At 41.1% G+C, this 26,120-nt stretch overlaps 1 protein-coding gene across 2 annotated transcripts in view; it reads right to left on the minus strand.

Moving 5' to 3' along the window:
- neurl1aa (neuralized E3 ubiquitin protein ligase 1Aa) overlaps positions 1-26,120 on the minus strand; it is a 72,711-nt gene that overhangs the window by 37,740 nt on the left and 8,851 nt on the right. For both annotated transcript variants that reach the window (XM_029738826.1, XM_029738825.1), the window contains 2 exons: positions 13,868-14,133; positions 10,830-11,151 (listed from right to left, as the gene is read on the minus strand). In XM_029738826.1, coding sequence (XP_029594686.1) covers positions 10,830-11,151; positions 13,868-14,133 — 588 coding nt within the window. The remainder of the gene's footprint in view (positions 1-10,829; positions 11,152-13,867; positions 14,134-26,120) is intronic.

A 26,120-nucleotide genomic window follows, 5' to 3' on the forward strand; every position in this document is an offset into this window, starting at 1 on the left:
CCAAAGGCTAACTTGCTGTTAACAGCTAGCTTGCTTGCCCTGGTCTGCTAACTGCTAGCTTGCCTGCCCCGGTCTGCTAACTGCTAGCCTTGGTCTGCCAACTTCTTGCTTGCTAACCCGGTCTGCTAACTGCTTGCTTGCCAGCCCCGGTCTGCTAACTGCTAGCTTGATTAGCCCCGGCTACTAACTGTTAGCATCGGCCTGCTAACTGTCTGAATTGCCATGTCCCCAGTCAGCCCAAACACTCACTGGACCCATATGTTCACTTGGCTACGCATGCCTCTCTCTAATATCAATATGCCCAGAAACCTGCTCCTTTTACTCTCTGTTCCGAGCGTGCTAGACGGCCAGTTCATATAGCCTTTAGCCGTACCCTTATCCTACTTCTACTCTGTTCCTCTGGTGATGTGGAAGTTAATCCAGGTCCTGCAGTGCCTAGCTCCACTCCCACTCCCCAGGTGCTCTCATTTGTTGACTTCTGTAACCGTAAAAGCCTTAGTTTCATGCATGTTAACATTAGAAGCCTACTCCCTAAGTTTGTTTTACTCACTGCTTTAGCACACTCTGCCAACCCGGATGTCTTAGCCGTGTCTGAATCCTGGCTTAGGAAAACCACCAAAAACCCAGAAATCTCCATCACTAACTATAACATTTTCCGCCAAGATAGAACTGCCAAAGGGGGCGGTGTTGCAATCTACTGCAAAGATAGCCTGCAGAGTTCTGTATTACTATCCAAGTCTGTACCCAAACAATTCGAGCTTCTACTTATAAAAATTCCCCTTTCCAGAAACAAGTCTCTCACTGTTGCCGCTTGCTATAGACCTCCCTCTGCCCCCAGCTGTGCCCTCGATATCATATGTGAATTGATTGCCCCCATCTATCTTCTGAGCTCGTGCTACTAGGTGACCTAAACTGGGACATGCTTAACACCCCGGCCATCCTACAATCTAAGATTGATGCTCTCAATCTCACACAAATGAACAATGAACCTACCAGGTACAACCCCAAATCCGTAAACACGGGTCTTCGAAAGCCAAGTTAACAAACAGATTACCGACCATTTCGAATCCCACCGTTCCTCCTCTGCTATGCAATCTGGTTTTAGAGCTGGTCATGGGTGCACCTCAGCCACGCTCAAGGTCCTAAACGACATCATAACCGCCATCGATAAGAGACATTACTGTGCAGCCGTATTCATCGACCTGGCCAAGGCTTTCGACTCTGTCAATCACCACATTCTTATTGGCAGACTCGACAGCCTTGGTTTCTCAAATGATTGCCTCACCTGGTTTACCAACTACTTCTCTGATAGAGTTCAGTGTGTCAAATCGGAGGGCCTGTTGTCTGGACCTCTGGCAGTCTCTATAGGTGTGCCACAGGGTTCAATTCTCGGGCCGAGTCTCTTCTCTGTATATATCAATGATGTTGCTCTTGCTGCTGGTGATTCTCTGATCCACCTCTATGCAGACGACACCATTCTGTATACTTCTGGCCCCTCTTTCGACACTGTGTTAACTAACCTCCAGACGAGCTTCAATGCCATACAACTCTCCTTCCGTGGCCTCCAACTGCTCTTAAACGCAAGTAAAACTAAATGCATGCTATTCAATCGATCACTGCCCGCACCTGCATCACTACTCTGGACGGTTCTGACTTAGAATACGTGGACAACTACAAATACCTGGGTGTCTGGCTAGACTGTGAACTCTCCTTCCAGATTCACATTAAGCTTTCTAAAACTAGAATCGGCTTCCTATATCACAACAAAGCATCCTTCCCTCATGCTGCCAAACATACCCTTGTAAAACTGACCATCCTACCGATCCTCGACTTCGGTGATGTCATCTATAAAATAGCCTCCAACACTCTACTCAACAAACTGGATGCAGTCTATCACAGTGCCATCCGTTTTGTCACCAAAGCCCCATACACTACCCACCATTGTGACCTGTACGCTCTCGTTGGTTGGCCCTCGCTTGATACTCGTCGCCAAACCCACTGGCTACAGGTTATCTACAAGTCTCTGCTAGGTAAAGCCCCGCCTTATCTCAGCTCACTGGTCACCATAGCGGCACCCACTCGTAGCACACGCTCCAGCAGGTATATCTCACTGGTCACCCCCAAAGCCAATTCCTCTTTTGGTCGTCTTTCCTTCCAGTTCTCTGCTGCCAATGACTGGAACGAACTGCAAAAATCTCTGAAGCTGGAGACTCATATCTCATACCTCCCTCACTAGCTTTAAGCACCAGCTGTCAGAGCAGCTCACAGATCACTGCACCTGTACATAGCCCATCTGTAAATAGCCCATCTATCTATCTACCTCATCCCCATACTATATTTATTTATTTATCTTGCTCCTTTGCACCCCAGTATCTCTACTTGCACATTCATCTTCTGCACATATACCATTCCAGTGTTTAATTGCTATATTGTAATTACTTCGCCACCATGGCCTATTTATTGCCTTAACTTACCTCATTTGCACTCACTGTATATAGACTTTTTGTTTTCTTTTGTTCTACTGTATTATTGACTGTATGTTTTGTTTATTCCATGTGTAACTCTGTGTTGTTGTATGTGTCGAATTGCTATGCTTTATCTTGGCCAGGTCGCAGTTGCAAATGAAAACTTGTTCTCAACTAGCCTACCTGGTTAAATAAAGGTGAAATAAAAATAAAAAGCTGAGATCTGGTGTTTGGAGGGGCTTTGAATGTAAACCCAATTTAAGTGTTTTAATACACAGAAAGTTCTTTAAAACAGAAATTAAGTACTCTGAAATACCGAAAGTGGTTCATCACCTGAATATTGGTGTTTTTAAGAGAGTGTGTGAAAACACTTCTTAGGGTTTCAGTGCATGTAAAAGGCAGCATCAAAACACAAAAACGTTGTTTCTCATAAAATCAATGGTTTATAAATGCAAGTGGTTTATAGCCTAAATATTGATTGATGATAAGAGACTATGGAGACTACAAATCTAGAAACACCAACAAAAGTTCATTTAAAATGCTTCCGAAAGTTCTGCTCCTGTTTGTCGGTAAGTCCAGCAGACATGTAAAATACGACCATACAATGCATTATTCAAAAAAGGTACTAAAAAGTACAGCAAAAATATGGAATTGTGGAATTCCACCTTCATTTTTTCATTAGACAGATTGGAAAAGGGACAGGCAGTTAGATGGTACATTTCGTTGGAATGTTACCCGCTCAACCACACAGCCACAAATGATTCTGTAGTGAATTGAAATTGTTTGGCGGTAACGCACCCGGGTTAGTCACCCCTTCCCCACCGAAGACCAGGGTTCATTTCCCTGCTCCAACCCTTCAATCTCTATCCCCTCTAATCATTTCAGAACTGTCTCAATAAAGTGTCAAAATGTATGCAAGTCGTTTCAATGATTTACTGTTTTCATTTTATCAAAATAATGAACAAATACGTCCAACTTAATATGTTGGTGAAAATGTAAGTGTCTTTTATGAGGATAACCAAAGAAAGAGAACATTGAGTGATTGAACTCATTGGAAGTCTTTGGTTTGAATCACCTTGCATTTCCTATCTTGCCACTTGACTCTGTTTTAAGAGGATTATGGGTAATTCAAACAATTTTGCCTTTGTGATTTTTTTTCACACAATGTTGTATGCATGTTTGAAGAAAGAGAACTCTACGTTAAGCTTGTTGTGCCATGAGGTGTAATGGATCATGATGAGCAGTTATCAAAACTGTCAGGCAAAACGACGTTCAATGAGGACTGCACCCATTCCCACATTCATTACTGTAATGAAAGAGGCAAAGGCAGAATCCTCAATTCCTACAGTTCAACCTTCAGTTGGGTCTGGTGGTTGAAACACTGTGTCTGACAATGCCTGCCAAAATTTAATAAAATGGCACATTCTCAAATACATAAAACAATATTAAACATTAAGACACTTCAGAAAAAGGGATCTACTTCTGCACTAGACAGGATTCAAAACATCATGTTTAGAAGCTTTAGGGAGAGGAAACTTCACCAAAAGAGAAGGGATCTACTTCTGCACTAAACAGAACTTGAAACACCAAAATAGTGTTTTAAATATTTTCTGTGAGTGCTCCCAGTCCCTGACAATGTGTTGCACAACGCTTGATTTAGTGGTGTTACAACACACCATGTAATATTTCAAAACATCTCAGGATTATGTGTTTCAATACTCCAGCAAAGTTAAGGTTTCGTCTCCTTCAAGATGGTGGCAGCTCAGTGTTACAAAGCACTTCATTTTAACAGTGTAGGGTCAGTTCCTACCTAGGAGGCTCTAGCAGGAAGTGTCACGCTATCACCTTTCCCAAATACCAGCGCCATAAAGACATGGACGTGTTTATGGCTACATATATTGCCAGGGAAGGTGAGCTTAATGGTGCCAAAAAAAGAGAAGGCAGTTAAGAGAGATGATAGATTGACAACCAGGCAGGCAAGCGCATCTCCATTTCTATGGTCGTCATTGACGGTGTGTGTGTGTGGTGTGTTCGTGTGTGTCTGTCTAAGACCGTGTGTGTGTGTGTGATGTGTGTGTCTCCATCCATGTGTGTGTTTGTGGAATGAAGCTGCCACCCTCAGAGTAGCTAGATTTATCTAGCCCATAATTCTGCCTGTCTGGGTTTCATTAGCTAGAGCTGGGATCTAAAGCTCTGCTCATCATCCAACTGTAGGGGTGGAAAACACTAAATCACACTACGCCATGTGCAATAATAACCCCAAAGGCTTTAAGACTATTGTACTGTGCTGACCTCAATACAAAATGTATTTAAAAAAACATGTACATTTGCATCTTTGCTAAAAATGCATTTAATGATTCAAAATGCATATATAGTGCCTTCAGAAAGTATTCACATCCCTGATTTTTTTCAGATTCTTTTGTGTTAGAAAGTAGGATTAAAATTGATTTAATTGTCATTTTTTTGTGCTTAGCTCTATTCCGTTTCTTTTTGCCATAAAAAAACTCCCTAGTCCTTGCCGATGACAAGCATACCCATAACATGCCACCACCATGCTTGAAAATATGAAAAGTGATGTGTTGCGTTGGATTTGCCCCCAAAATAAAGCTGTGTATTCAGGACATAAAGTTTATTTCTTTGACAACATTTTTGCAGTTTTACTTTAGTGTCTTATTGCGAACAGGATGCATGTTTTGGAATGTTTTTGTCACAGTTGTCGTCGGTTAAGGAGGACCAAAACGCAGCAGGTATGTGCAGGCTCATCTTGACTTTAATTAACTTTCAAAATGAACGTACAAAAAATAACAAAACACAAACGATCAAAAACAGTCTGGTAAGGCATAAGGCTAAACACAGAACAATCACCCACAAATAACAAACACACCCTAATATATGGGACTTTCAATCAAAGGCAGATAGACAACACCTGCCTTCAACTGAGAGTCCCAACCCCAATTAACCAAACATAGAAAACGACACACTAGACTCAACATAGAATTCATGAAACTCACCCAGTGCCCAAAACCCCGGAATACTAAATCAAATGCCCTCCTAACTCATACAACACCCAGAACCACATAAAACAAATACCCTCTGCCACGTCCTAACCAAACTACAATACTAATTAACCCTTATACTGGCCAGGACGTGACAGTTTTTATTCTGTACAGGCTTCCTTCTTTTAACTTTGTAAATTAGGTTAGTATTGTGGAGTAACTACAATGTTGTTGATTCATCCTACATTTTCTCCTATAACAGCCATTAAACTCTGTCATTGTTTTAAAGTCACCATTGGCCTCATGGTGAAATCCCTGAGCAGTTTCCTTCCTCTCCGGCAACTGAGTAAGTAAGGACGCCTGTATCTTTGTAGTGGCTGGGAGTATTGATACACCATCCAAAGTGTAATCAAACAGATATTCAATGTCTGCTTTTTATTTATTTTTACCCATCTACCAGTAGGTGCCTATTTTTGCGAGGCATTGGAAAACCTCCCTGGTCTTTGTGGTTGAATCTGTGTTTGAAATTCACTGCTCAACTGAGGGACCTTAAAAATTATGTTAAACAATGTTTTTGCACACAATGTGAGTGCATGCAACTTATTATGTGACTTGTTATGCAAATTTGTACTCCTGAACTTATTTAGGCTTTCCATAACAAAGGGGTGGAATACTTATTGACTTTTCATTTTTTATTAATTTGTGAATATTTTGAAAAACATAATTCCACTTTGACATTATGGGGTATTGTGTTTAGTCTAGTGACAAAAAAAGGCTGTAACACAACAAAAAGTGGAAAAAGTCTAGGGCTTGCTGAAATGCATGTAATAACTAACAATATTCCAGAAATTAATGGCTATGACATCTAGGCTACAGTCATTTGGCTTCATAGATGACTCTTTACATATTGATCAATGCAGATCATTTGTTTGGCCACCAATCAAACCTTTGGCAGTAGCTAGGTTTCCATCTAATATTCCCACCAGAGATGTGTTTCCATCAAACTGACTTGTTGCGGATAAAAGGCTGTGTGTGATGACGTAGTGCACATAAAAAAAACTTTTGCCATTAAATTCCAATGTGCCAAATAAAAAAATACAAGTTAAATGGGTTTCCAATCGCCTTTTCAACTCTACTGATGGTTTTGTCACAAAAACTGCTGCGTTATATAGAAAATGTGCCCACTCTGGTCTTGGCACATGTGCTCTAGCCAACAGCTTGCAGATACAGTATGGGTAGGCTCCATGATGAGATTATTATGGATAAAAAGCGATATTATTTATATTTGTCAAAGGGCAGCCAAGCATCGATCATCAAGTTACCAGAATAAGACCCTCGATATTTATTGGAAAGGAGCATCAAGCTCATCACCTTGCACTTTCACCACCCTGTGAAGTTCATCATAACTTATTTCATCTGTAGCCTAATAAACGGCATACTTTCCCCGAGTCGTAGTGGGAGGACCACACACCATATCATCACGTGACTCCAAGTTTACTTCTATATGATGGTTAATATATCAATATTTCCACATGAAGTCATTTCCACCACCATTTCTCGCATAAATAACTTTCCAGACACAAAAGATCCCACCATGTCGAACGAACAAATTGTCTTTCGGCATTTATAAAATTATACCAGCATTTCATGTTTCCATCAGCCCGTTTGTGACTTTTTTCATGCATCAGGTAATTCATCCGCATGAATTGGTTGGATGGAAGCGTGGTTAGTGATAGCATTTCAATTGTGATGGTGAGTAAAATTCAATATTGGTGCATCATTTCTACTTAACACATCAACGGGACGCAAAAGGCACTCATTTCGTGGAATGACCCAGTACACATACATTTTATTACATTTTTTATTTAACCTTTATTTAACTAGGCAAGTCAGTCAAGAATACATTTTTATTCACAATGACGGCCTAACGAAAGGCAAAAGGCCTCCTGTGCGGACGGGGGCTGGGATTAAAAATGAAATAAAATTATAGGACAAAACACACATCACGACAAGAGAGACAACACAACACTACATAAAGAGAGACCTAAGACATAGCAAGGCAGCCATACATGAAAACACAAGAGTGCTAGCAACACAACATGACAACAACATGGTAGCAACACAACATGGTAGCAGCACAAAACATGGTACAAACATTATTGGGCAGACAACAGCACAAAGGGCAAGAAGATAGAGACAACAATACATCACGTGAAGCAGCCACAACTGTCAGTAAGTGTCCATGATTGAGTCTTCGAACGAAGAGATGGAGATAAAACGGTCAAGTTTGAGTGTTTGTTGCAGCTCGTTCCAGTCGCTAGCTGCAGCGAACTGAAAAGAGGAGCGACCCAAGGGTGTGTGTGTGCTTTGGGGACCTTTAACAGAATGTGACAGGCAGAACAGGTGTTGTATGTTAAGTTCAATGCTCTCGTCAACTTTGTTTGTTTATTTGTCATATGCACATGAAAGACATGGGGTCACTACATGAATGATAATGTATCACGTTTGAAGTCATTTCAATTGTAGTGCTGTTGGTATGTTGTTAAGGCAGTTAAGAAGAGATAGACAGAGAAGATAGACAGAGAAGATAGTTAAGAAGAGATAGTTAAAAAGAGATAGACAGGCAGGCAGGGAAGTGCAGTGCATCGCCATTCTCGTGGTTGTCGGAGAAGGTGCGTGTCTGTGTGTGTATGAGGAATGAAGCTGCCAACACCAGAGTAGCTCGATTTATTCATCCCATAATAATGCCTGTCTGGATTTCATTAGCTAGAGCCTGGATCTTAAACTATGCTCATCACCCAACCGGAGGTGTGGAAAACACTACATCACACTAAGCCATGTGTAATAATCCCTAAAATGTGTCTGGAAGGCATCTCCTGCAGGGGGCCTATCACACAATACCTACAGAGGGACCTATCATGCATCACCCTATCGGAGGCCTCGAAGTTGTTGCCGGGTGCAACCGGGGTGATTCTGTCATCCTGACCTTCTGTGCTGACCTCAACACAACCCTTAGGACTTTAAACAATGTTATCGAATGACAAAATAGACTTTGTTTTTAGAAGTAGGCACGTGTGTTCACTTTGGTGCTAAAATGGTAAATAACGGTTTCTGTGTGTTTGTGAGCGCATGTGTGTGTGTGTGTGTGTGTGTGTGTGTGTGTGTGTGTGTGAGAGAGACAGTGTGTAATTATGGGTTTTGAAATAGCTCATATCTTGCAACAGAGTTTGTTTTTCAGTGATTAAGGATCGTTTGCGTTTATTTAATAAATCTTTCGGAGTTGGCATTTGATTAAACAGAACAGACAGTTTGAAACTTATTCTAGGTATGGTTTGTAACAGTAGTCTGTGAGAGGATGACTAACAGATGCCTCAGGTACTTCTCTATCTGTGCCGTTCCCAATAAGCAGAAACCTGTGATCAGTTAAACATTTCCTTAGCCTAACCGTAACCACTATCAGGTAAAGCTAAATCTGACCATAGATGATTACCTAGGGGGCATGTTAGACTTTACAGTAGCAGCTAAACAGACTTGTCCTGACGCATGTACAGTGCAGTGGAGCCAATAAGTTAAATGAATAGAATATGTAACATAATGAGTGTCGGCAGGCTTGGGAAAAAAGTGACTTGGTATGACAGATACCACCTCTGATAGGGAATATGAAGTGAAGGCAGCCTGGAGGTTTGCGTGTGGTAGGTGGAAACAAATATAAGCCCCATATCCATTCCTGTCACATGTGAAATTTCACAAAGCCATAATAAGGCGACCATAGAATGTTCCATGTAAATCCTTATAAGATATTACTGTACCCAAATAAGAACGTATAGGCCTACAGTACTGAAGGGGAAAACAATAACTGGACTGCTGCATGTCTACGTATACAGAGAGATAAGAGGATGCTGGTTTTATTGTAAACGTGATGTATATATTTTGGATGAAGGTGGAAAGCTAAAGCAGGAAAAGAAAATCTTTCCCAAAGTAAAAAAAAAAACATCCAGGGAAGAAAATTGTAGGACTGTTACAGTTCAGATGTAAGCGACCAGTATGTTGAGGGCAGATGTTAGTCAGAAGGCCCCCTGAGGACCTATAGGAGCTCTGCACCCTAGGCTGCCCTGGCTATAGCCTGACTGTAAAAGGCTGTGTGTTGATTTAACTAGGGCTGAAGAGAGCGATTGTAACAGCGCGCCGAGCAGCATACGGTTTACCAAGACGCCAGGGATCTCCCCAAGTGACTTATAGAAGAGAGTTCAACCTGTCCAAGCATTGTAGGAAATATACTTTTAGCCAAAGGAACACACATGATTCTTGACATTTGAATCTTTTTGGTTTGTTTTGTTAACTCCCCCTTCCCCCGATGCTATTCTTGCTTTTCGGCATCACGGTAATGCGAGACGACAATGTGAACTTTGGGCCAGCGAATTGTGGCCCCGTTGTCTGACGTTGCTACTCTCAGGAGTCCATGCTAGTCTGTTCAGGAATACAGCTAGGTTTCTATCGCAACTTGTCATCACTGCCTCCCGTCAAGACTAGGAGAGCGGGGGGACTGGCGGGCTTCAGATAAAACGACTCCCACATCACACGGTGAACACAAAACATCCCACCCCTCTGCTACCCGAGACAGGAGATACCGCTGTACTCCTGTCAATTGGCACGGCTCGCAATTAGGATCAAATGGGCTATCTATGGAACATGTGACCAACCCCCTTGTCTATTTTTAACATGAGGGGGATGACAACATTGACACATTGAATCCCTAGAGAACAGAAACATGCACAGTATGCCATAGGCCCTGGGTACATCAAAGCCTTGGCTAACGCTAGGTTATCGCATGCTATGTCTATCGCTATGGTATGTATGCTAAGCCTTGGCTAACGCTAGGCTATCGTATGCTATGTCTATCTCTATGGTATGTATGTTATGCTGCATTGCATGCCTCGATAATGCACAGCAGGGCAGTTATTTTGCAGCCCATGTGCTACAGTGGTGCAGACATACTAGGGCCAAATGTTAGTCATATATAGGTAGCGTTTGTAAAGAGCTTGTCATCAGATCTTAGAGTGGTTCACATTAGGTTAGAATAACTATCACTAAGCTCATCCACCATAAGAAAATATATTTCATTCCCAGTCAGTAGACACTATGTTTACAGTAGGTAAACATGTTACAATAGCTAATATGACTTTGGAGTGGACAAAACGCACCATTACATTCTGTATGACCATGGTGCTCACCGTAAAGTCATCCTCGAAAGGCATGGGTGATCACCAAATCTAATTCTCTCATTGTCCATCCCCTTACCAAGAAGCTAGAAGTGAGGAATGCTATGGAGATGTATGTGTAGGTGTGCATGCATGCTTTCTTAACATACCTAGCAGTTGCACTCCACGGGTCAACCCATAGACATCTATCAGTCCCCACAGCGGTTCTCCTGTTCTCACCCCACTGAAGAACAACATCGGGTTGGACTCATTGATTCTATAGAAGACCCGGCCCTTCTTGTCCACCCAGAAGGCGATGACGTTCCCTTCGTTGGCGAACTCCTCAGGTAAAGCCTTGGCCCAGAAGCCACTCTGGGAGACCAGGTCAGGACAGGCATACTTGGGCAGGCTGTCTGGGTTGATACGGGATGGGTCTTTAGCCGTGAAGCCCAGACGGAGAGCTCCGCTCCAACAACACTGCTTCTTAGTGATCTGTGGAAGGAGGACAGACTATGATAGGTTGATGGTCTTACAGCAGTTTGTAGTAGCATAAGAGTGTAAGGACTAGGATTGTACTTTATAAGGAAGTCTAAATGTTGCCTTGAAGTTTGAAGTTTGAAGGTTCCCTTTGTGTATTGTTTGTCAATGAGATTCCATTTTGTGACCTAGGCCTATACAATGCTGACAGGTTGCAAAAGAAAGCAAATAATGAGCCTATTTGGCTTGTTGAGTGACTGGTTTGCTTAGTTTTCCTTGGTTGTATAACTGTACTAGGGTTTCCATTGGTGGCAGACCTTTGACAGGCAGCATTTTAATTTACCGGACATTGCAGCATTTTAATTTACCGGACATTTAAGAAATTTAACGGACCAATATGCATTGGGTGCGTAATCTGATTAAGTCGTCCACCCACAGTGACAAAAATCCCATTTAGATTATGGTAATTAATCTCAACAGACCATGCAACTCTAGGATGCAATGGCGTGCGTCCTTCTTACAGAATTCCAATGCGCAATTTGAAAATAACTGCCACATTTACTTTTCCTCAGCTAACAACAGGAGTAATGAACAGCAAAATCACTAGCGTATGTAAATCTGCTATCCCCCATAGTTGAAAAGTGTACCTATTCTATTGGACAGCTTGTCGTTCTTTGTGAAAGAAATAGGCTATTCCAAACAAAATCTGGGACAGTTGTGGGATGATAGTTCCCATATTGAAACAACTAGAAGACCTAGGCTACATCTCCAAAAAATGTAAAAAGCAATGACGATCACGCAACTGATCAGAATATTTAGCTTAAAATATTGATACATTATTATTTCTTCACATTATAAGCGCAGCAATGGGCACAAGGCAGTAGGAAACGCGCAAATGTTTGTTTCATAATGCAATTAGCTGGAAAACACAGTTGTCAGAAGCGCATCACACATGCGAGCGGTTTAATGAGACTGGGAATGGGAAGTGCAAATCAATTACCAGTTGAGAAATAAAAATAGTAGCTCTTTTTAATCGTGGCCATCAAAACTGTTTTTAACAGGCGATTGCATTAAGAATTGTTGCACAATGATTGGGCTGATAAAAGCACGTTTCACTCCAGCACCAACGAACCAGCTGTTTGATGAGCTGTAGAAGCAGATCTCACGCTACAGCGACTGGTATTTCAATCAATGAATTGGCTAAAATTCCCCCGGACATTTGGCCGGAGCCAAAAATGTTTGAGCAGCTTTCCTTTCTTTTCTTTTATTTTTACCGGTTAACGGAAACCCTGAACTATACCACTAACCATGACACAAACTGCTCACACCCCTCTTGTTGGCGGAGAGAAAATATTGCAGGTTTAAAACTTATTTCCTGCAGTTCTACACATTTTGTCATGGGGTGAGGAGAGAATTTATCAGTTTTAAAGATCATTTTCTTGCAATTCCATTAAAAAAAAGTTTGGGAACCACTGCTTTAGAGCACTTGGCTGAATTAACTGTTGTGCTTGCTGCTATTCACTCATCACTGTTTTACCAACACCCAGTAAAGCCACATCCACTTGCCCTGGTGCCATAAGCAGTATTTACCCAGTGCTTTGACTGTGTTGACATGCTGGCTTGTTAGATGGAAACCTGCTAAGCCTATTTGGGGAGACACAGGAACAGAAGGGGGAAGCAGCAGTAGACTGAAAGAAGGATTGTGTGTGTGTGTGTGTGTGTGTGTGTGTGTGTGTGTGTGTGTGTGTGTGTGTGTGTGTGTGTGTGTGTGTGTGTGTGTGTTCGCATCACCATCCTGACTTGGTATGTTTATATTATACAGTGGGGGAAAAAAAGTATTTGATCCCCTGCTGATTTTGTATGTTTGCCCACTGACAAAGAAATGATCAGTCTATAATTTTAATGTTAGGTTTATTTGAACAGTGAGAGACAGAATAACATGATCATTGCAACTCCACGAGGTGAGATCTTGCATGGAGCCCCAGGCCGAGGGAGATTGACAGTTCTTTTGTGTTTCTTCCATTTGCGAATAATCGCACCAACTGTTGTCACCTTCTCACCAAGCTGCTTGACGATGGTCTTATAGCCCATTCCAGCCTTGTGTAGGTCTACAATCTTGTCCCTGACATCCTTGGAGAACTCTTTGGTCTTGGCCATGGTGCAGAGTTTGGAAACTGATTGCTTGATTGCTTCTGTGGACAGGTGTCTTTTATACAGGTAACAAACTGAGATTAGGAGCACTCCCTTTAAGAGTGTGCTCCTAATCTCAGCTCGTTACCTGTATAAAAGACACCTGGGAGCCAGAAATCTTTCTGATTGAGAGGGGGTCAAATACTTATTTCCCTCATTAAAATGCAAATCAATTTCTAACATTTTTGACATGCGGTTTTCTGGATTTTTTTGTTGTTATTCTGTCTCTCACTGTTCAAATAAACCTACCATTAAAATGATAGACTGATCATTTCTTTGTCAGTGGGCAAACATACAAAATCAGCAGGGGATCAAATACTTTTTTCCCTCACTGTATAGAACAGCCTACAAAGTTCCCAACAAAAACTGGATGTTCTGGTGCCTCTCTGGCAGTTCAACATGTTGATTGGGGACCTTTTTTGTTCTCGAAAATGTTAATCAAATAATCAAATAAAATGAATCTACCGTTGTTAGAATACTTTGAATACTGTAAATAAGCCTCCTTGGGTGTGGTGTTGTGTCCATCTAAATCTCTACATACCTTGATCCGGACCTGCTCGTACAACGCTACGGGTCTGTTGCTGAAGGTGATGGCGTTACAGAAACTGGCCTGCCTCTTGACGGTCCTCTGGGCCAGGTCCATGGCGATCTGGGAGCCCTTGGTGTTCGGGTGGAAGAGCAAGGGACTTATGGCCAGGCCTCTCCTCTGGTCCCCGCCCACAACGCCACACTGCTGAATGGGCAGGCAGCGCTTGGGCTTGTGGTGGCATCGGTGGGTGGTGGAGGGGAACGGACCACCCAGAGAGTCTGATGGATAGACAGAGGGGTGCCATCAGAATGATATTCAAACCCTTCTAATCCTTTATACAGTATGTGTTTGTGTTCAAGGTTGTTATGCGTCTTGTACTGTATGTACCATTCATCACCACACATGAAGTTCCCTACCAGGAAATATCTAGGATTAAATCTAAATAGAGAATTTAGTCTATTAGCGCCTCACTAGGACCATCTGCACAGGAATGCTTCAATATGAGTGTGTGCCTGAGTCCTGACTACTGATAATGAACAGAGTGAATGCAGAGTGAATGCATGTGTTTACCAATGACTCAGGGAGCAGGTGGTGGTTCTAAAAATCTGTCCCCAATCACCTACTACACTACAGCAGCCAGCCATGCTCTCAAAGACACACATCTCCTTTCAATTTCATGGCTCCTTCAACTGTTCTGGCTATAATGTGAGGCCTATATCATGTCATGTGAATGGGACATTTGCCTGTTTTCCCCCAGGAAGTTCCCTCACAGAAAATAAAAGTGAATTGAATAGAAATACAATCATTAGAATAGGTGTAGTTCTTGCTCGGCTTTAGCTGAAGTTGGATGATTCTCACATATTAGAATGTGTAAATTGCCCCATGATGCTGATCTAAGCACAATGTCATGTTTCCCCACATTTATGGCAAAGGTTCTGATTTAGGGAGGCTAAAACTGATCCCAGATCTGTGCCTATGTGGACCTTCTATGGATTTCTAGGCCACTTCCTATCAGATAACTAGTTCACCTCTTACTACAGTCTGACTTGTTTGATTCACATAAACAGCAGTTGCTCAGTAATCATGTTGGCCCTCCAGCGAAAACCAATTGTCCATGCTGTTGTTTAACGTTTTACAACGTTGGAATAGGAAATGACATTTTCCTCCCTGTTCATTGCTTTGTGCCTGACCTTATGACCGTAGGACCGGCAAATAAAGTTAGTGGTTGATGTGCACCATCTCTGATCCAACATTATCATCCTTTTGTGAGTATTGATGCCAAGGCTGAGTCAGTGACTACGTGGCATTTTCAGTTAGGATTAAGCGTCATTACTGTACTGTGTAGAATATAATACAATACTATTATATTATCCATGTTTATAGTATTAACCAAATGTGAATGTACTGTGAGTTTAATTGAATATTATTTATTGATATAAGGAGAACGTGTCCAATAACCTCATATTGTCTCGGAAAATGCATACAGTTCATCATATGACTCATATAAACAAGTACTGGGAAGTACAAATGGACAGGAAACTACAAACTACATGATTTAATCTAGTAATGGAATCCAAATAGATATTCTAGCGCATCATTAGGAAGTGCAATACTAGGAAAGCTCCAGTATGGTACAATATATCATATGACTCATATAAACCAACTCAGGGACGCACAAACTACATGATTTGATTACTATCTAGAAATATTATGTAGATAGAGAACCTAGTGCATCAGGAACAAACCATAGGATTTCACTTCTATCTAGTACAGCTACATCTGTTATAACACATCAGTAGGATCTGCAATGGAAAGCTTCAGTATTATCATGACTATTAGGAATTACATCTAGATAGATAATTTAGTCCATTAGCGCCTCACTAGGACCATCTGCACAGGAAAGCTTCAATACGAGTGTGTGCCTGAGTCCTGACTACTGATAATGAACAGAGTGAATGCATGTGTTTACCAATGACTCAGGGAGCAGGTGGTGGTTCTAAAAATCTGTCCCCAATCACCTACTACACTACAGCAGCCAGCCATGCTCTCAAAGACACACATCTCCTTTCAATTTCATGGCTCCTTCAACTGTTCTGGCTAAAATGTGAGACCTACACTGAGTGTACAAAATATTAGGAACACCTTCCTACTATTGAGTTGCACCCTCTTTTGCCCTCAGAACAGCCTCAATTCGTCAGGGCATGGATTCTATAAGGTATCAAAAGCGTTCCACAGGGATGCTGGCCCATGTTGACTCCAATGCTTCCCACAGTTGTGTCAAATTGGCTGGATGTCCTTTGACCATTCTTGATACACACGGAAAACTGTTGAGTGTGAAAAACCCAGCAGCATTGCAGTTCTTGACCGACTCAAGCCGGTGCGCCTGGCACCTACTACCACACCCCGTTCAAAGGCGCTTAAATATTTTGTCTTGCCCATTCACCCTCTGAATGGCACACATACACAATCCATGTCTCAATTGTCTCAAGACATAAAAATCCTTCTTTAACCTGTCTCCTCCCCTTCATCTACACTGATGGAAGTGGATTTCGCACTACAGAGGCTAGTGTGAATGGCCCAGTACATCACTGGGGCCAAGCTTCCTGTCATCCAGGACCTCTATACCAGGCGGTGTCAGAGGTAGGCCCTAAAAATTGTCAAAGACTCCAGCCACCCTAGTCATAGACTGTTCTCTCTGCTACCGCACGGCAAGTGGTACCGGAGCGCCAAGTCTAGAGGCTTTTAAACAGCTTCTACCCCCAAGACATAAGACTCCTGAACATCTAATCAAATGGCTACCCAGACTATCTGCAGTGCCCCCCCCCCACCACCCCCTCTTTACACCACTGCTACTCTCTGTTGTCATCTATGCATAGTCACTTTAATAACTCTACCTACATGTACATACTACCTCAACTAACCGGTGTCCCCGCACATTGACTCTATATTGGTGCCCCCTGTATATAGTCTCCACACTGACTCTGTACCGGTACCCCCTGTATATAGTCTCATTATTGTTATTTTACTGCTGCTCTTTAATTACTTGTTACTTTTATCTCTTATTCTTATCCGTATTTTTTTGAAACTGCATTGTTGGTTAGGGGCTCGTAAGTAAGCATTTCACTGTAAGCATTTCACTGTAATACCTGTTGTATTCGTCGCATGTCACTAATATAATTGTATTTGATTTGATTTGATTTAACAAGTGAGATCAATAAGGGATCATAGGTTTCACCTGGATTCACCTGGTCAGACTGTCATGGAAAGAGCAGGTGTTCCTAATATTTTGTAGACGCAGTGTATATAATGTCATGTGAATGGGATATTAGGCTGTTGTGCCCTTTCAATTAGCTAACTGTGTTTTGGTTCTATTCTATATTCAAATCAGGGCCTCTTGTACAAATCACAATAACCCAGCTCTTCTACTTTTTACCATTGATAACCTCAACAAAGGCTACAAAAGCAACTGAGGGTCTGGGAATCACTGATAAGGCCTGTATACAGCATTCTATATAAACGCTAGCCTATGTCCCAAATGGCACCCTATTCCCTACACAGTGCACTACTTTCAACCAGAGCCCTATAGGGCACGGCCAAAATGAGTGCACTAAAAAGGGAATAGGGTGCCATTTGGGAGGAAGACACTACTTTATCAATAGATACCCACTCCCAGTGTTTAGCCTATACAATCACTTACTCACTCAGGCCCCATAATCAAGCATCATGTCCTTTGTCTTAGCGTTGGGGCAAAGGGAGAGCATTCATTGAATGGGGCGCACATGGTCGCAGCAGATTGGACAGTGTGTGTGTGTGTACAGTATGTGTGTGTCAGGCCAGATTGAACTGAATGCATTAGCGACAACTAGCAAAAGGAGAGCAGCAGCTGTTGGTTGAGGGAAACAGGGGTTAAGTGTGAATTCACGTTCCTTAGCAACCCTCAATCCCTGCGTCAAAGGCTAGATTTGCGGGAACGGCTCAGGCTTGATACGGACAGATGCTATTTGTTTGCTAGCAGACAACACATGAACGATATTTGCATTTTAGTGCTATGGTTTATCAGGACAGTATTGTAGGCTACAGTAAAATCACAAAAATTTCCAAACTCATCTCGGCCGATCTGACTGAAAGTAATTTTTCCATGAAGGATTGCTCTGTTTTATGATTATTGAAAGGCTGTCTGTCAATGCTTTGGAGCTATACCTACAGATATAGGATATTAATTTGACCAGTTTCTCATGCAGGTTGACGTTTCTTGTCATGAGTCTTGTCCTGGAGGCAGAACTGAGCGATTTCCCTTTAAATAGCCCAGCGGTTAGCTTTTTGGTCTTAATTTAAAGTGACACTCCAGTCTCCTTTTCACCTCATTCAACACCTGATTTACTTAACAAAAGGCACATCTCAATAGGTGGTCCAGGTATGTCATGACATGGCACAAGTGGGGGGTGGGCCTTTCCTCCTTTGTTCTCTATTGCTCCTCTATTGTTCAAGCAAGGGGGAGGCCTATGACATCACAGATTCCCATCAGACCAACTCCTAGAAGTTTTCAGTTGTGTCTAAAAAAAACACTATTTTGCTCAGAATTTTTTTTTTTTACCCTTTACTGTCTGTACTTTACTGTATTCATTCTTGGGATATTGCTTTTCAACAGAAAAAGTTCAAACCATCGCTGAAGGACATTTTTAAAGTTAGGGTTAGGCATTAGGGGCAGTTTGAATGATGAGCGATGTTTGAACTTTTACTGTTGAAAAGCAATATCCCAAGTATAAATACAGAAGCCTTGTGGTTTTATGACTTTATAGCTGTGCCAGCTTGTGACCACTCTGCAGAGCTGCCTCCAGAACAATATTCATGATGAAAAATGCTAACCTGCGTTTCGCACCGCAGAAAATAATCCTGCAGCAACAGGAAATGTGAATTATTATGTGGATTATAATGAATGGACATTGTCTTTGTAGGGGTTGATGCATTTTACATTACGGCAAATTAAGTTAGAAATGTAAAAAGTGGAAATTACTTTAGAACTTTAGAAGCCTTTTTAAACGTGAATACACTAAAAACTTCCATTTCCTGCTGTACAGGAAAATTATCATTAACAAAAGCGTGATCAAATTAAGATCCTACGTCTGTACCATCGGAGGGACGTTATTCAGAATGACCAACCTTCCCAGAGAATTCCACTTCTAATTCTCAATAGGTGGGCTCCCGAGTGGAGCAGCGGTCTAAGGCACTGCATCTCAGTGCTAGAGGAGTCACTACAGACCCCGTTTTGATCCTGGGCTGTATCACAACCGGCCGTGATCAGGAGTTCCATCTTAACTGGCTTGCCTAGTTAAATAAATAAAAAATTCCCAATGCCTACAATTTGACCTCAAGTAACATCTGTGGAAGGATGGAAGCATATTGGGTGACGAAGTCCGGTCAAGTGTGACAGGTCCTTCCACCTCATACATACATACTGTTGATAGGATTTCACATGCCTAATTTGTGCTCTCGCTGCCATTGGTTACACTCTTAGAAAAAAGGTGCCATCTAGAATCTAAAAGGGTTCTTTGGCTGTCCCCATAGGAGAACCCTTTGAATAACCCTTTTGGTTCCAGGTAGAACCTTATTGGGTTCAATGTAGAACCCTTTCCCCAGAGGGAAAAATTACCTGGAACGAAAAAGGGTTCTCCCATGGGGACAGCCAAAGAACCCTTTTTTCTGAGAGTGTAGATTTAGAGTTGAGGGTACAATTGCTACAGTATAATAGTGAGATGAAAAAGCCCAATTATGGTAATTGTTTCGGTGATGTTCTGTGTGCGCACATAGTTCACACATGGAGCCACTCTCTTATTCAAGCTCTGCATTGAAACATTGTTTATAATGATGAATACCTCATTTTGATTCCATTAGCCAAAGATGATTAATTGGCTGTTAGCGAGCTATTTTCGAAGGCGAAAAGCGAGCTAGGAGCCTAAGTTAAGTGTCCAATTTGATTGATTTCTTTCTGTACACAAAAGAGGTAACTCTATGAATCAGGTAGAGAGGAATGCGAGACACAAGGGGTATTTCAATCAAATAAAATGTTATTTGTCACATGCTCGATAAACTAATAGTGAAATGCTTACTTACGGGCCCTTCCCAACAATGCAGAGAAAGAAAATAGAGAAATAATAGAAAGGAAGAACACGTAATAATAAATATACAGTGAGTAATGGTAACTTGGCTATATATACGGGGTACCAGTACTGAGCCAATGTGCAGGGATACGAGGTAATTGAGGTAGATACTGTGTGTACATATACAGTGCATTTGGAAAGTATCCAGACCCCTTGACTTTTTCCACATTTTGTTATGTTACAGCCTTATTCTAAAATGTATTTTTTTTTTTATTCCCCCTCATCAATCTATGACAAAGTAAAAACAGGTTTTAGACAATGTTACAAATGTATTAACAATAAAAAATATATATATATTACATTTACATAAGTATTCAGACCCTTTACTCAGTACTTTGTTGAAGCACCTTTGGCAGCGATTACAGCCTTGAGTCTTCTTGGGTATGACGCTACAAGCTTGGCACACTTATATTTGCGGAGTTTCTCCCATTCTTATCTGCAGGTCCTCTCAAGCTCTGTCAGGTTGGATGGGGAGCGTCACTGCAGAGCTATTTCCAGGTCTCACCAGAGATGTTAGATCGGGTTCAAGTCCGGGCTCTGGCTGGGCCACTCAAGGACATTCAGAGCCTTGTCCTGAAACCACTCCTGTGTTGTCTTGGCTGTGTGCTTAGGGTCGTTGTCCTGTTGGAAGGTGAACCTTCGCCCCAGTCTGAGGGTCTGAATGCTCTGGAGCAGGTTTCAATCAAGGATCTCTCTGTACTTGGCTCGGTTCATCTTTCCCTTGATCCTGACTAGTCTCCCAGTCCCTGCCGCTGAAAAACATCCCCACAGCATGATGCTGCCACCACCAGGCTTCACCGTAGGGATGGCACTAGGTTATCCTCCAGATGTGACGCTTGGCATTCACGCCAAAGAGTTCAATATTGGTTTCATCAGATCAGAGAATCTTGTTTCTCATGGTCTGAGAGTCCTTAAGGGGCATTTTGGCAAACATGCCTTTTACTGAGGAGTGGCTTCAGTCTGGCCACTCTACCATAAAGGCCTGATTGGTGGATTGCTGCAGAGATGGTTGTCCTTCTGGAAGGTTCTCTCATCTCCACAGAGGAACTCCGGAGCTCTGTCAGAGTGACCATCGGTTTCTTGGTCACCTCCCTGACCAAGGCCCTTCTCCTCTGATTGCTCAGTTTGGCCGGGCAGCCAGCTCTAGGAAAAGTCTTGGTGGTTCCAAACTTCTTCCATTTAAGAATGATGGAGGCCACTCTGTTCTTGAGGACCTTCAATCCTGCAGAAATGTTTTGGTACCCTTCCCCAGATCTGTGCCTTGACACAATCCTGTCACGGAGCTCTACGGACAATTCCTTCAACCTCATGGCTTGGTTTTTGCTTTGACATGCACTGTCAACATTGGGACCTTATATAGACAGGTGTGTGCCTTTCCAAATCATGTCCAATCAATTGAATTTACCACAGGTGGACTCCCATCAAGTTGTACAAACATCTCAAGGATGATCAATGGAAACAGGATGCACCTGAGCTCAATTTCGAGTCTCATAGTCTGAATAATTATGTAAATAAGGAATTTCTGTTTCTTATTTTTAATACATTTGCGAACATTTCTACAAATCAGTTTCCATTTTGTCATTATGGGGTATTGTGTGTAGATTGATAAGAAAACCAATTTATTTAATCCATTTTAGAATAAGGCTGTAACTTAAGAAAATGTGGAAAAAGTCAAGGGGTCTGAATACTTTCCAAATGCACCGTAGGTAGGGATAAGGTGCTCCTATCAGAGCGTGTAGTTGCTCCAGCAACGTGTCCAAAGTTGGTGTCTGTCACACACACAAACACACGCATGCACACACGCACACACACACACACACACACACACAGACACTGTGACCATCACGGCTTTAAAATGGCTCTATTTAACCTACTAGTCCGAAAGCTGCCTCCCATAACACAGCAACATCCTCATTAGTGTGTACGTGTCTGTGTGTCTGTGTGTGTGTGTGTGTGTGTGTGTGTGTGTGTGTGTGTGTGTGTGTGTGTGTGTGTGTGTGTGTGTGTGTGTGTGTGTGTGTGTGTGTGTGTGCGTGTGTGTGTGTGCATGTCTGTGTCCATTTAAAATCCTTACATGACTGTTCTCTCCCTCTCTCCCAAAGGTCAAGGATGTCTCTTTATGGATAAACATTGTGCATACTGTTGTTCTCCTTCCGTAGCCTGGAAAAGTGTGTGTGTGTGTGTGCACGCGCGTGTGTGCGTGAGGACTTACTTCGCTAATGACCTCACAGTAATGACAAGTCTAATCCCTGTCGGAACACACACGGCTTCTGTGTGACTAAGACTTGTCATCCTTCAATGAACATCTTTGTAAAAGTGTAAACTAATCTTCCTGCTTTAGTTGTATAACTAGACTGAGTGGGCTGCGTCTCAATTGACAGCCTATTCCCTATTTAGTGCATGTTCTGTATATATCTATGTAGGGAACATGGTGCCACGACACACCCTTGGAGCAGTGTGAGGGAATGTAATTCTTATCTACATACTGCATGGGTTACTGACATTATAATGGCATATAATGTGAATTGTGTTCCATCAGTTTAGATAAATATTCAAATATTTGTTCAGGAGAACAAACTGACGTTGGAGTAATGACTTCCTGGTTGTATCTTAGCATCGGGCACTTTCAGTTAGAACTGTCATTCATATAATAGCACTTGAGTCCTCATAATGGTATTGTCCACATAAAACAGAATTTGTCATCATAATACTATTGTCTTCTAGGCTTGGGAGGTACCCCAGTATACGATGTACGGTATATCTGGAAATAGCCACGGGATGGTTTTTCAATACCGTCAAAACTATTTATTTTAAGTTTTTCATAGTACATGGCCTCACACATGAATCCAAATAAAAATATTTCTAGCTACTTTTCAAGTAAATACCTGCAGTCAACTTGTGCAATACGTTAGAAGATAAAGCAGATCACGTTCTTCATTTCACCTGTCACATTAATTTTGTCTGAAAGTCGTTTTCATTGCAAGTTACAGCGTACTGTTAGCTAGCTAGCTTACGTTAGCCGGCTGGCTTGCTAGCTAATGTTACGTGCGTGAGTTGTGTAGTAATATTATTTGTATCTTTGAAAGCCATATGCATTGCTAGTTGTAGCCTAATGTTAGCTAGCTGGCTGACATTGAACCTAGTTGGTTAACTTTAGCTACCTGCAGATTTATGCATGGTGCATGATAGTATGGGTTGGAATTAGGGGTCTAAACAAAAGACTCCACTATGCAAGTAACCATTTCACTGTACTGTTTACACCTTCTGTATCCTCTGTATGTGACAAATAAACTTTGATTTGACTTGATATAGTGTGTGTTTACCAGAGACGGTAACGTGAAGAACAACACCAAAGTCAGATTAGGATATAGACCAAGGATTAGATAAAGTGTATTTTTACTACTACTTTCACCACTTTTAGTCTTAATCTTTGGTTGTTTACTACACTACCTTAAACACTCTGTTTAGTACATGGCCTCACAAGTGAATCCTTAAAGACATGGGTGGGGCTAAGGCTTAAGAGGGTGTGAACGATGCTAAATTGGTGTAGATAAAGAAAAGCTCTCCAGTAGGTGTACCAACCCATTTACGGGCCATTTTCTCAAAAGTGGGTTTACAAGTTTATCAACTTTCAAAGAATAATTAATTTCCCATTGTTCCCCAACTGCAGTGTATGATATACAATTTTCTAGCTCTGAGTCTCTACTTTTATCAATGTAAAAACACCCTTTCAAATTTTGCTACATAGGACCGAATCAAGGTGGTGGGTCACATATGAACATTTGGTTACCGCCCAACCCTATTGTTTTCATAAAACACATAGTACTAGTCAACATAATACCATAATGTCTTCATAATACACATGATACTAGTCAACATAATACTATAATATCTTCATAATACACATGATACTAGTCATCATAATACTATAATGTATTCATAATACACATGATACTAGTCATCATAATATTATAATGTATTCATAATACACATGATACTAGTCATCATAATACTATAATGTATTCATAATACACATGATACTAGTCATCATAATACTATAATGTATTCATAATACACATGATACTAGTCATCATAATACTATAATGTATTCATAATACACATGATACTAGTCATCATAATACCATAATGTCTTCATAATACACATGATACTAGTCATCATAATACTATAATGTATTCATAATACACATGATACTAGTCATCATAATACTATAATGTATTCATAATACACATGATACTAGTCATCATAATACTATAATGTATTCATAATACACATGATACTAGTCATCATAATATTATAATGTATTCATAATACACATGATACTAGTCATCATAATACTATAATGTATTCATAATACACATGATACTAGTCATCATAATACTATAATGTATTCACAATACACATGGTATTAGTTATCATAATACTATAATATCTTCATAATACACATGGCAGTAGTCATCATAATACTATAATATCTTCATAATACACATGACAGTAGTCATCATAATACTATCCTTATAATACACAGTTACGATTCCACAAGAAAACAGGTGTTGTGTCATACTATCGTTGTACAATGTGCCAATCAAAGCATAATAAAGCCATAAACAGAATCGCCGTGGCAACATAGGGCAAGCAGGTTTCTAAGAATGCAGGGACAATGCAGCTTGCCAGGGTGTCTATCAGTAACTGAGACCCACAGCAAAGCAACAGAACCTCCCCTCTCTCCTCTTCATTGAAGTGTAGGCTGGGTGTTAGCCTAGCGGTTAAGAGGTTCAGCAAAGTAACCCAAAAAGTTGCTGGTTCGAATCCCCAAGTTGACTAGGTGAAATTGGTCGATGTGCCCTTGTGCAAGGCACTTATCCCTAATTGGTCCTGTAAGTCGCTCTGTATAAGAGCGTCTGCTAAATGACCCCAAAAAAAAAAGATATAAAATACAAACTAATTTCCACCTGTCACCCAAAGCTCCCCATGGTTGCTTCTCTACAAAACACAGCTCAATACACACATCCTCCAGAGATCCGGGACCAACACACAGACATGCACGAGCACGCACACAGACTTGCACAAATACACACACACACACACTCTGGGCAGACATAGCCTTATGATCGACCCACAGTCACTTCTTATTTCTCCAGAGTAGCACCAGGAATAGAGTATTTGAATGTCTGCTTACTAATACAGGAAATTGGGGGAATGAAAAAGTTGTATAAAATAAAGATTATACAAAATAAATACAGGATCTACGTTTCGTATTCAGTTTCACATTTCTTTCTGTAAACATCTGTTGGCAATGACATTTACACAATATTGTAAATAAGCCTTAAGCATGGTGACAAACAACATTTTAACGATGTTTGCATAGGTTGTCTGAACAATGTGTATATTCAGTCATAAGTCATCAGCAAATGGCGTTTCGGCTTGATGTACCATCAACTATGAAATTAATCAACGAATCACACTCACATTAATCAAGTTAACAATATACTGTACAGCACTAGCATTGTCTCTTATTGAAGTGCCTCTATGCATCACACATTCGTAATGTTTGTGTTATAGACAAGCAATTTGTGTTATAGACATGCAATTTGTGTTATAGACAAGTAACTTGTGTAATAGACAACCAATTTGTGTTAGACAAGTAACTTGTGTAATAGACAATCAATTTGTGTTATAGACAATGAATTTGTGTTATAGACAATCAATTTGTGTTATAGACAAGCAACTTGTGTTATAGACAAGCAACTTGTGTTATAGACAAGCAACTTGTGTTATAGACAAGCAACTTGTGTTATAGACAAGCAATTTGTGTTAGAGACAAGGCATTTGTGTTATAGACAGGTAATTTGTGTTATAGACAAGCAACTTGTGTTATAGACAATCAATTTGTGTTATAGACAAGCAACTTGTGTTATAGACAAGCAATTTGTGTTATAGACAAGCAATTTGTGTAATAGACAATCAATTTGTGTTATAGACAAGCAACTTGTGTAATAGACAATCAATTTGTGTTAGAGACAAGCAACTTGTGTTATAGACAAGCAACTTGTGTTATAGACAAGCAATTTGTGTTATAGACAAGTAA

This window comes from Salmo trutta, chromosome 38 (assembly GCF_901001165.1).
Source record: "Salmo trutta chromosome 38, fSalTru1.1, whole genome shotgun sequence".
Taxonomy (NCBI): domain Eukaryota; kingdom Metazoa; phylum Chordata; class Actinopteri; order Salmoniformes; family Salmonidae; genus Salmo; species Salmo trutta.